The following is a 12,808-nucleotide window of genomic DNA, read 5'->3' on the forward strand; positions in this document are numbered from 1 at the left end:
TTAACAATGGCTCTCCTTCCATACCATAGCTCGTATGGTGTCTTGGATTCATTTGGTCTAAAGAAACACCTGTTCTGGACATGCACTGCAGAATATATTGCTTCTCTCCAAAACCTCCTAGCAACATTGTTTTCAATCAAAATTGTCCTTGCCATCTCTTGAACGGTCCTGCTCTTTCTTTTCACAACCCCATTTTGTTGGGGGGTACAGGCTGCAGAATGTTGAATCCTAATCCCATGCTCATGACAGAAGTTAGAAAATAAATTCCAAGTAAACTCTTTCCCTTGATCAGATCTCAGGCACTTAATTGTCCTACCAGTTTCATTCTCTAACTTCTTCTTGAAGATCTTGAAACAATCTAAGGCTTTAGTCTTGTCTTTAAGGAACATAACACAAGTCATCATAGAGTACTCAGCTATGAATAGGATAAAGTACCTCTCTCCACCAATTGCCTCTGTTCTCATGGGTCCACAAAGATCTGTATGAATCAAGTCCAATAGTTTACTTGAATAATGCTCTTTTGACTTGTATGTGGCCCTAATCTATTTTCCCTTTAAACATGGTCCATAAATATGATTTGTTGGAGACTTGATCTTTGGAAGATCTCTGACTGCCTTCTTTTTGCTCAATTTAGCTAAGTTCTTGAAGTTGATATGCCCAATCCTTCTATGCCATAACCAACATTCATCTTCCTGTCCCATCATGCATCTATCTTCATTTGCTTCTAACAGAGTGTATAAGTTTCCTGTAATTCTTGTCCCTTGTGCCACAATCTTTCCGTTTTTGATTTTTTTGATTTCACAGCCTTCCTTGGTGAACAAAACCTCATTATCATTGTCACAAATTTGACTTACACTGAGCATTGCATCAGACCGCTAACATATAGGACATTGTTTGACTTGATCTTTCCTCTGTCCAACTTAACTATGCCTCTGCCTTCTATCTTTGCACCATCATTATTTCCAAACTTGACAGATCCACTCTCAGTTGAATCCAGACTCAGAAACTTTCCTTTATCACCTGTCATGTGAGTGGAGCATCCACTGTCAAGAATCCATGGTGACGGCTTGCTGTGAGGTTTGAAGGATGTTTGAACAATTAATGACTTGCTTCCTGCTTTCTTCTTCTTCTCAACCCATACTGCCTTATTTACCACAGTAATAGGTTCTCTTTGTCTCTGACCTTGTTTCCATGAAGAATTGTCATTTTGCCTTCTTTTCTCCTGCCTCTGGTGGGGAAGTATGGTCTTGCAATTTTTGGCAATGTGTCCCATCTTGTGACACCTATAACATTCTACACTTTCCTCCGATAATGGAGCAAACCTGTTCTTGCTAGTCGGTGTTGTAGGCTTGGTCTGTCTTTTACAATCTGCCACCTTGTGTCCATAATAGTTACACCGAAAACAATAACCTTTAAAGCTCTGTCTCTGCCAAGAACCTTTGTGTCTCTGATAGTCAACTGAAGTAAATCCATCATTGTAAAACATTCGTGAGCCCCTCTATTTCTCCTTGACAAACCTCATTGGAATTTCTGTAGTTCCTTTGCCTTTAGTCTCCACTACTTCAGAAGATCCATGTTCCACATATCCAAGGCCAGTCTTCATATGTAGAGGTCTTTGAAAACTCAAAATCTTATCTAACATATGTTCATTTCCTTTGCTTGATGATGGAGTATCTGCTTCAACTGATTGAATCATAATTTCTTTACCCTTGGATTTTAAGATAGTAATTGAAGGAGATGGTGTAGTTTCTTCTTGTAAATTCATCTTATGTATCTTTTCCAATTCAATCTTCAATATCTCCAATTTCTCTTCAAGTGTAGTGCACTCTTCTGCCTTGGATGATAGATTGACACTTAGCTCATCATTGATCTTAGCCATATCTTCAACTGTAATATTTAACTGACTAATCTGGTTCTCCTTTTCAACAAGCTGAATCTCTAGATCTTTCATTTTCTTCCTCTCTTCCTTGAGATCAGTTAAAGCAGAATGCAAATTTGCTATTAAGTCATACTGAGCTTCTTGTTCTTCCTCTTCCTCAGAGTCTTCAGTAGTCTAGCGTTGCACTCTATCACCAAGTGCCATAAATAGTGTCTCAGATGACTCATCATCTGACTCATTATAGTCCTCTGATGACTCCTCTGAAGAAGGCTTGCACTTCTTTGATATTAAGCTTTTCTTCTTAAAGTTTCTTCTTTTAGGAATAAACTTCTTCTTTTCTTTCTTGAACTTGCTTTTTTGAGCATCTTCATCCTCAGAATCACTCAATTTATCATTCTTTGGATACTTGGAAGCGAAGTGCCCTATACCATCACAATTGAAACACTTCAAAGGAAGTTTTCCTTTGTATTTACCTCTACCTTTCTTGAGTTTCCTAGCCAAGTAAGCTATTAACTCATCGTCGGAATCTTTTTGTTCACTATCTTCATTGATTTTCAATTTCTTCAAAGCTTTGAAGGCAGCTTCCTTTTCTGTGGGCTTGGGCTTGGGCTTGGGCTTGACCATCCTCATCTCATAAGCAATCAGAGTTCCATGTAGTTCATCTAATTTCATTGTGTTCAAGTCTTTAGATTCTTCAATGGCAGACACCTTAGGGTTGTACAAGTCAGGTAAAGATCTCAATATTTTCTTCACCACCACTGCATCATTTACCTCTTCTCCTAACTCTCTAATAGAATTGGTGATTTCGTTTACCTTGCTCATAAACTGATCAATGGTCTCTCCCTCAGACATTTTTAGACTTTCAAATAAATTCCTATGGTGTTGTAGCTTTGCCTCTTTGATTTTATCAACTCCCTCATGAACACTCTTTAACTTGTCCCATATATCCTTTGATGTTGTGCATCCGACTACTTTTGCAAACTCATTGCTCACTAGAGAGCCTAGAAGTGCATTCACTGCTTTAGCATCGTCTTCACACTTCTTCGTCTCTGTTTTATCTATAATATCTATAGTGGGGGGGTTGTAACCGTTCTTTACTGCTAACCAAACTCCATAACCCTGAGACTTTAGGTAAGCCTCCATCCTGATTTTCCAGAAGTTGTAATTCGACCCATCAAAGAAAGGAATCTTTCCATGCATACGATTACCGTCATTGGATGCCATTTATATCTTCTCAGTATTCAGACCTGAAACTGTTAAGCTTCCTCCTTAGGGAACCTCGCTCTGATACCACTTGATGTTCCCAGGTTGACACTGAGAGGGGGGGTGAATCAGTGGTTCTAAAAATTTCCTTATTTGCAACTCAACAAAAGCTTCCACTGCTTAGTTCTAGATTGGCCGGGGCAATCCCGTAATTACCAATCACGCAAACAACGACATGTCCACCTCACACCACAATGTGGCTGGGTCTACCAGACAATGTTCCACCACTCTGCACAACACGCACTTCAAATATATGTAGAAAAATAAATGCGAGACAATAACACCAGATATACTTGGTTCAGCCAGAGTGCCTACTCCACGGAGGAATACCCATATAGGGTTTCGTATTTCCCCAATACTCAACTTTTTCAACCGCTACAACGGTCCAGGAACCTATCCCTGCTTCAATCTGAGATGCAACTCAGACAAGGGCAACAACCCCACACCCTAGACAAGCCCCAACTTGCTAGGTTCACAATTTTAAATCAATAAAATCCCAACCCAATACCTCATTGATCTAGAGTTTTTCAACAATTAACAGACTCTAGAGTATAAAATAGGGATTTCAAATACGAATTACCTCAGCTTGTGTAATCCAGTTGATGATTTCTTACTTGATGTATAGAAGAAGAACACGCTTTAACCATCAACATAGCAGCAACAATACTCCCCTTTTTTTTTCTTCAAAGTGTGCTATATCTCACGCGCTCAATCTGCCATGCTTCTCTTCATCTCTAGACAGCTCTCACTATTTCTCACTTCTCTTTTTCCTTTTTTTTTTTCTTGGCTGCCTTCAATTTTTAACGAATCTGCAGCATAGAATTTTTTAAAGAAAAAGCTACAAAACTCACTCTTATACTCAGTCTCGGCTTATCGGAGTCTTTTCTTGATTCCGTAAAGTCACACGCAAAGGAAACCTGTTATATCATAATTCAATTTCAAAAAAACAATTTCACTTCTATTCAATCTCGGACTCTAGCCTGCAAAACAGTTGAATGCCTGCAAAACACTTAATGCAATGCCCTGCTGTCATCTATCTTTGAGAGAAATAGCTATTCTGTTGTATAGGAGGGTCCCACCTTTTTAGTTTTTTCTTTCTTTTGGACGGAGTGACCCTTTAAGTCTTCTTGGCCATTAATTGCTCACTCACATGAGAAACCCATATCAGAATATAATATCTATTTTAACTTAAAAACATGTTGAGCTGGTCCCACCATTAGTAGTTTGAAATTGAACCAATCCAATGGGTTCAATCCAATGGGTTCTATTTTGAAATTGAACCAATCTAATTCAATTGAGACCAATGAACTTGAACCAATCTAATTAAATTAAATTAGACCAAGGAATTGATTGCGGTCCCTTCAATATAACTCCATCACAATACGATTGCCAACAATGACAACAATTGATTCGATTTCCCAACATTGGTAATTCCTATTTGATTCTGTCGAAGATCAGAAAATTTATGGTGATGCTCGTTAAGTAAATATATGGATGAGATGGTTACAATTGTCCAAATCTGCGAGTCTTTCCCTCTAGGCTGAGGATTGCTTCCTTCCCTTGTATCGGTTGTATGCTCCCATGCTTCCTTGTCAATGGTAGCCCATCATGTCCAGCCGTGGAGGTTGCAATGGAGTTCGGTTCCCTTTTTTCATCTACTGATTATGTTTCATGGAAACCAATATATATTCTAATCATCTTCCCTCTTTAATGGTTCTCACAAGGAAAAAAACTCAGCATTTTGAGAAACTTCTGCTTCGTTACAACTCAAGCTCCCTTATCACGTGGAAGACATGGACATACAATGGTGTTTAAATATGATAGAGGACCCCAGACCAGTTGCAGAGAATTAATTTAAGGCCAAAGCAAGTAGAGGATGTTGTCTAAAAGTGAGTTTAAAATTTCATAAAACCAAATTCACTGTTGAGGAGTTTAGTCACATTTAGTAATTCTCTCATCGAAATCGCTTTTAGGCACTTCTCCCACTAGTTTTGAGATGGAAATTGAGCAGTAGGATGTGTGTGGAATCACTTGGATTCACCTATGTTTGCCATATGGAAAGTTGGTGGCAAGAGACCAAGTTCACCAACCCTAATGACATTTAACAAGACCCTATAAATAATTATTACTTTTTAGATCGGGTTTTACTTCATAATTACTTATGATCTGTTGTGATCTTCCATAATATGAGTTGTAAGTGTTGAGTAAAATATTCTACATAATTAATATAGTCAAATTTTAAGTCAAGTTTAACTTCATGAAATAAACTAAATCTTAAACCAAATTCATAAACAATGAAAGAGAAGCCGACCCCATTAAGTTGGGATAAGGCTGAGTTTGTTGTTGTTATGTACAATGAAAGAGAAAATGAAGAGCATCAAATTTATATTTTAAAATCTCTAATATCAGTCCAACCACACCTTTTGAATTGAAATAAAACAGTAGGTTTAGTTGCTACTGAAACTCTTTCATGCCCGAGGCCACCTGGTTTATTATACTTAAGAACACATCCCGATAAGGGAGACCACATTCTTTGCATCTAGCATCCAACATTTTGAGATTTTCTAGTATCTTGGTTACTGCAGGTTACGGTGTGTTGTTCTGGGCTTTACTAATTCAATATGCTCAGACTAGTCTCTTTTCTTTCCCTTTTCTAGAGAAATAAAATATCAATCAAATTCTCCCAGCTGTCAGTTGGAAGGGGATTGAAACAATCTTTGTATCTGGTCAAGTTTATTTGCAGACAGAAATCCATCATGTGTATATAGAATGGCTCCCTTTATTGTTCTCTGTTTACCTAATATTTTAATGGTTCCTGATATCTGGGTGAAGAGCGGCTGTGGTCCCCCTATGACAAGCTGGCTAAGGATCCAAAGCAGGTTACTGGAAGGCTGGCTCACTTCAGGTGTTTGCTGAATCAAAGGGGAATTGCTGCTGCCCCATTGGCTGGACCAGGCCGAGTTGCACCTGAAGAACCAGGCTCCTGCTACAAACAGTAGAAAGCTGAACAACATTTGTTGGTTGGAACCTTGTGAGCCCTCTGAGACTTGAACGCTGCAGCTTGCACAAGATTCCTTCTCATTTATGTATTAGATTTAGCAGATCAATTATGTTCGTCCAGTCAACAAAGAATGCTTTTGAAGAGTTTGGAAGATCTATTGTAATAGCAAAATATTTTGAAAATAACGAATGCTCCTGAAGGAATGCTGTAGTAGCAACATTATTGAAAATGAAGAATGTTACTAGTAAAACTCGAAAGGTTTTAATATAGTGACTTTAAATTAATCAGTGACCGCTCTTATCTGGCCTTGTTATTATATCATTTCAGTGTCCAAATCCCCTCTTATTTATTTATTTATTTATTTATTGTGATATTATGTGTGTTGTGGCAAGAAATCGTCCTAGGCTTTTCGTATGTTCTACATAGAAGAACAAACACAAGAGAGTGAGCATCGGATTGTTTCAGCTGAGGGACTCTCCGATGCCCAAATCAAATCTCTGCAAACAGTAATTCCGAGTAGAATGAAAAAGTCTCGTTTCCTTTGAAAGGGGTTTGTATTATAGTGGCAATGTGGCAGCCATGGAGAGTCCCAAATTGGTAGGTCTCCTAGCCGAGGTAGGAGTCTGACATGATAAGTGATATAATTGGAAAGTGCGTAAGTGACATACTTGGAAAGTGCGTAAGTGACAACTCTTTTTGGTACAGGAACCTTCTAAATCCGTTGGATGAGAGGGGATTCTCCTTCCTTATAGCGATGGTTAGAGTCCTTGTGGCGATCTTTTCTGATAATGGTAGATTTTTCTCTTTGCTTGGAGTCTACGTATTTTATTAGGAATGGATTCCTGTAGACCACAAGTTCTTCATAGATGCTTCGAGTGCACTAGTGGCTCGATTGTTCGCCTATCAACCCATTTCTTACGAGTGTCTGGTAGTTGGTCGATCTGCCACGTATCTGCCTGTTGATATAGATGTAGTTCGGTAGCTCGGTTGCTGACCTCGGCCCCTCGGATGTGGCTTGACCACTCGGTTACCAACCCATAAATGTGGACATAGGTTGATCACCCTGAAGCCAACCTACAAATGTGGACATAAGTCGACCGTCCTGCACCCGACCTATAGTAATGGGCATAATATGGGAATGTAGCTCTGTCACTCAGTTGTTGATCCACGGGTGTAGGTGTAACTTTGTTGTTAGATAGCTGAATCCATCTCGGTCGATTTCTTTGGTCCCAAGACTGGCTTGTCTTGGACCCGCTCAGACCAGCCAAGTCCACTTGTCGTGCTCGTATTGGTGAGTATTTTTTACCATAACAGATGCCCCCCACTCCTACTGAGCCGTTTACTATCGGTAGGGGGTAGTAGACCACATCTAAATTGGCTCCCAGACAAACCTAGTCAAGCATCTAGGCAGTAAACATAATCCTAACCCAACATAGTTGTCTAAACGACTAGTGGTGGTTGCCATGCCACTGCAGATGATCACTTGTCGGGTGGTGGTATTCTTCTCGCCTAGGCTACTAATCAGACGTTATTGCAAGGAGATATCAACCGCCATAAACCCATGACCCAACCACCTTTTTGGATTTCAAACTCTTAGCCTTTTTTCCATTAATGCTTCATGGATTTCCCAGGCCAGCTGCTTAAGTGGCAGCAGCCTTTTACTGAATGAAAGATGTGTTATTGACATGTTGGTGAATGGGGCGATGCCATGTCATCAATCATTCCATTGGTTGAGTGTTGAGGAGCCGAACCATCACAATTACCTAGTCCGAATCTCACGGTTCTCTGTAAGGGGCGTCAAATCATAGGCTAGCATTTAAAGCTCCCCAATCCATTGAGGGTTTATACTTCCTTTAAAGTAGTATTTCTTATTCGTCTTCCTCTCTGATTGGTGTGAGTGTTCTTGCCAGCTTTTTCCGTTCTCTGCATGTGTTCTCAGGGCTTTGCCACCAACGATTCTTAACTCGTTTCCTCTTTGTTTGTGACCGTTTCTAGTATTGCGCTCCACCGGTGGATGGACACCAGCCAGTGAGCACCCTCTGGTGAGGGTAATGGACATAATTGGGTTATTTGGAGGTGGGCCCTCAAACGCCTCTAACAGCTAGTACAACTTACCGGGGTTTGGATTAATGTTAGATGACTCTGAGGTGGGCCCTTTAGTGCCAAATGAAGAATTAACCCAGTAATGAGTGAAAAATCATTTATTTCCCAAACAGACCCTAAGTGACTTAAGTTACTATAAATAGAGCTGCTTGCTCATTCATTTCATTCTACCAAACTAAGAGCAAGGGCAAGGAGAAAGGAGAAGAAAAAGAAGAGGAAGGGAGCAAGGGAGATCGCCTCCACTTAGCTACCCCATTGAAGGTGAGTTTCTCTCTTTATTTCTTACAAAATGCTATGCTTTCTCTCCCTTATCTTATTAATTAACCTAGGCTAAGTAGGTAAACCTAACAGAATCCCCATGGTTCACCTATATGATTTACAAATTAACTTGAGGGTTTTGTATAGGAGACCTAAATTAGCTAATTCATACACTCACCATTGAGTGTGGAGGCCTTCTACATGAAAATCCCCAAATTTAGGCAACCCAAACCTTAGAATTTGGGCAATCGACCATATCCCATATAATCAACCATCCTAACCTAATCCTATGTTGGGGGAAAGATGTTGTACAACTAGAATAGGGGATTGAGGTAGTCATAGGTAAAATTGGAGGCCTATGTTGGGGGAAAGATGTTGTACACCTAGAATAGGGGATTGAGGTAGTCATAGGTGAAATTGGAGGCCACTGCATGAAGCTCTAACTGAAATCCCTAGTATTTAATAAACATCAAGATAATTACAATTGATGAACTTCTACTACTACTTAATATATTTACACAAAAATGTTCAAACCTGCCTACTCATAGTTACCAGTAACTACCCATTAGAGTTACATCAAGTATATACACAAAAGAATCAAAAGGTGGAATGAGCCATGTCATCCTCAAAGTGCCCTATAAGCACAATCATCACAAACACAACCTTGTTCATACTCTACCAACTTCTTTGTCCACAGCTCATCTCCATGCAGTGCTGGAGTCTCCACAACGGCATAAGAGGGAATGACTAAATGAATATCTAAAAAAAATACAACAAATGGGTTGTGCTTCCACGAGGTGGGACATAACAAGCAAGAACAATCAAGTATGATGTAATAATATGTATCAACAAGATTAAATGAATGCAAAATGTGATCCATATTATTATCACACGATTCTAATCATCAAAACTAACTCCAGATAGGGTCTTAGTGCTACTGCAACATAGGTGGTATTCGTGGTCCTGGGATGCGCCATTGATTACCTAGCGATACAAACTAGTTGTGAGTCAGGAACATACCAGTCCCTACATTTATACTTTAGTGCCCGGTAAGCCCCTATTAATAATCCCTAGTTGCCTCGGCACCGCAATTACCATCGGCCACATCGGGCTTATCCACATCCGGCAACAATCACCTCGTACTGTAGACGTGGTATTCCAGAATAGGATTATTGGACCTATCATAGGTGGGATTAGCCAATAGCTTTACCTCTATTGGCAAGAGGTTGTGACACCCGAGTCTGTGTTCCTAACCATAGGCATACTACATGAGATGCACAATTATCAATCATCTATAATCCATACAAGGAAATACAGTGCTGGAAGCCACCCTCGGCCACCCAATACTCCACAACATTCACATACATCCACTCTAATTGAGATAAAAATTTCGAACCATTAACACACACACACACATCATATACTTCAACTTAAAGAATTGACATGTAACATAGATTTAAAAAAAATAACATAATCATGCATAAATAAATTAAAAGTAAATACTCCATAAAATAAAACACAATATGCACTCACCTCTCATCTCTATGAGTTGTATACTATCGATGAACTCACGTCGCGTAGCCTCCTTGACAGTTCTATTTATTGCAAACAAAATGGGGTTTTAGGTCAAAGCTATGTATGCTGCTAATTCCATTTTATGGTGTTGATTACACTCCCACCACAAGGTTTGCTCATGGTAGGTAGGTTGTACATATTAGGGTTAGATTTCATACAGGCAACACATGCACACCCTAATCATCTTAGGAATGATGTAATTAGTTATATAAGTTACATAGATTTAGGATTTTGGGTTACAAAAATTTGGAAAAAATTGGCTAGGGTTTGCATACATTGGGTATCTAAACCCAATTATAGACACTTCATTCCTCTAATCTAGGTATCTTACATCAATTCCCCAAATTTATAGTTGAATTAGGGAGGTAGATCATAGGTTTTCTTGTTAATTTCCCCAATTTGGGAAATTCAGTTGGGGGTTCAATGGGTTGGGTCCCTAAACTCAAATGTGACCACCTAAATCCCTTAGTCTAGTTCTCTTTCAACAATTCCCCAACCTATAGTTGAGTAAAGGTAGTAGATCATAGAGGATTTGGTCAATTTCCCAAATCTAGGGTTCAAATATCTAAATCTAGGGTTTTAAATTGGTGTTTTTCCATATTGGGTCTCCACACTCAAAGGTGAGTGGTTCAATTATCTTGATTAGTCTCCTACAAAAAATCTCCACTTCAACTTGTAATTCAAATAAGTAGGAGATGGGGATTTTGGTTAGGGTTCTCAATTAGCTTGAGTGGAGAATGAGGTAAGAGAGAGAGGGAGCTAGTATATAATAGAGGTAGAGGGAGAGAGTTTAACTCACCTGAATGTGTAAGTGAGTGGAGATGATCTCCTCCCTTGCTCCAAGCTCTTTCTTTTGCCTTGCTTCCTTCCTTCTTCTCACCCTTCTTCTTCTTTCTCCCTTCTCTTCTTCTCTTGCCTTTACAAATTGTGAAATAAATGAGCTAATAGCTCGTTATATAGAAACTTAACTTCACTAAGGCTTATTTGGGAAATAATGAGTTTTGCTAATAACTCTTTGTATGGTAACTTAAATTTGCTGAGGCTTGTTTGGGAAATAAATGAGTTTTTCTTATAACTCTTTATATGGTAACTTAAATTTACTGAGGCTTGTTTGGGAAACAAATGAGTTTTTCTTATAACTCTAAATATGGTAACTTAAGTTCATTGAGGCCTCTTTGGGAAATAAATGGGGTTTCTGCCATTATTGGATTAATTCCCCAATTGGCACTAGTGAGCTCACCTTGTGGTGATCTAACCTATTAATCCATCTGATGAGGGTATTTCTTCCCAACCACGGCATGGGCAGGGATCGTCCTGACCAATGTTGCACCTCAGACCTCCATCAGGCCGTGCTACCACCTCGGCATCCCGACAGGCCGTACTGCCACCTCGGCATCTCATCAAGCCGTGCTACCACCTTAGCTCTCCATCAGGCAGTGCTGCCACCTCGGCATCTCATCAAGTTGTGCTACTACCTCGGCCCTCTATCAGGCTATGCTGCCACCTCGACATCTCATTAGGCCGTGCTACTGCCTCGGCCCTCCATCAGGCCATGCTACCACCTCGGCATCCTATTAGCTCGTGTAACCACCTCGGCCCTCCATCAGGCCATGCTGCCACCTCAGCATCTCATCAGGCCGTGCTACTACCTCGGCCCTCCATCAGGCCGTGCTGCCACCTCGGCCCTCAATCAAGCTGTGCTGCCACCTCGGCCCTCAATTAGGCAATGATGCCACCTCAGCCCTCCATCAGGCTGTGCTGTCACCTTGGCCCTCCATCATTCCATGCTACCAGTCACCTCGGCTTGATCAACCTGTCACCTTGGCTCGGTACAGTCAAGTAAGGCACCCAGAAATGTGCACGCATCCACTCCTACATTCACACCGGGGCAGGACTCTATCGACTACACGTCATCATAGGCGTCCACCCCTCTCACGACTTGCACCTTCGAGATCAATGGAGAATATTCCTAGAATATGCCTTAGAACCCAGCATATTCCCAGAATCATAGAGCCACTCCCCTCAAGAACTCTACGCCTAAACAGGACTCTCCACAAATGCCCTTCTTTCTCTCTCCATCAGCATCCTATAAATACCAAGGTAAGCCTCCATCATAGGGGATGGATTAATCACTTCCTTTTATTGGAAAAGCTCTCTTGAACATCTGCTGTGGAAAGATCGGACTTAGGCATCGGAAAGTCCCTTGTCGGGTTAGCCCGGTTCTCCCCTGTCATCTCTTCTGTGCAGGTCGGTTGGAGCACTAGGAACTGCAGGGAAGGTCATCCCGTTAATTTTTACCGCATTAGATTGGCACCGTCTATGGGAAACAGTTACAAAAAGTCACCTTGGACCAATGCAATTAAGGAGTGAGAGGGTCGTTTCTTCTATGACAACACGAGTAAGATCCACCCGCGAGTTATCACTTGGACGTCCCCATTCACCACCAATAGCATAGCAGGAGAATGTCCCAGCAGAGACCCCTCCATAAGGACCCCAGCAAACCAGGCCTGATGCGTAAGTTGCCCAACGAGAGGGGGATTAGCGCGAGTAAAACCCTCACCTATCTCACCATGTCCCATCATACCGGGTAACTCACCCAAACATGGAAGAGCAGATGCAGAGCCTGTAGCTACAGGTGTTAGCAACAAATGCACTGGTGCGTGACTTTATACGTCAGTTCAGCTCGGCACTTCTAGTGCCATGGACTAGTTCAGCTCAGTCGCTTAGGC

General features: G+C 40.8%; 1 protein-coding gene across 1 annotated transcript; it reads right to left on the reverse strand.

The window, feature by feature from the left end:
* Positions 1-1,498: 1,498 nt before the first annotated feature.
* LOC122063362 lies at positions 1,499-3,103 on the reverse strand. The gene is made up of 2 exons (XM_042627081.1): positions 2,066-3,103; positions 1,499-1,966 (listed from the first exon to the last, which is right to left on the reverse strand). The coding sequence occupies exons 1-2, from the start codon at positions 3,101-3,103 to the stop codon at positions 1,499-1,501; spliced, it is 1,506 nt and encodes a 501-aa protein (XP_042483015.1).
* Between the last annotated feature and the right edge of the window lie 9,705 nt (positions 3,104-12,808).

This window comes from Macadamia integrifolia, unplaced genomic scaffold (assembly GCF_013358625.1).
Source record: "Macadamia integrifolia cultivar HAES 741 unplaced genomic scaffold, SCU_Mint_v3 scaffold1300, whole genome shotgun sequence".
Lineage (NCBI taxonomy): Eukaryota > Viridiplantae > Streptophyta > Magnoliopsida > Proteales > Proteaceae > Macadamia > Macadamia integrifolia.

Coding starts and splice junctions, on each gene's coding strand:
- LOC122063362 (XM_042627081.1), bottom strand. CDS start 3,103: ATGGCATCCAATGACGGTAATCGTATGCATGGAAAGATTCCTTTCTTT. Junction 1,967..2,065: donor TTATGGCACTTGGTGATAGA/GTGCAACGCTAG, acceptor ACTGATCTCAAG/GAAGAGAGGAAGAAAATGAA.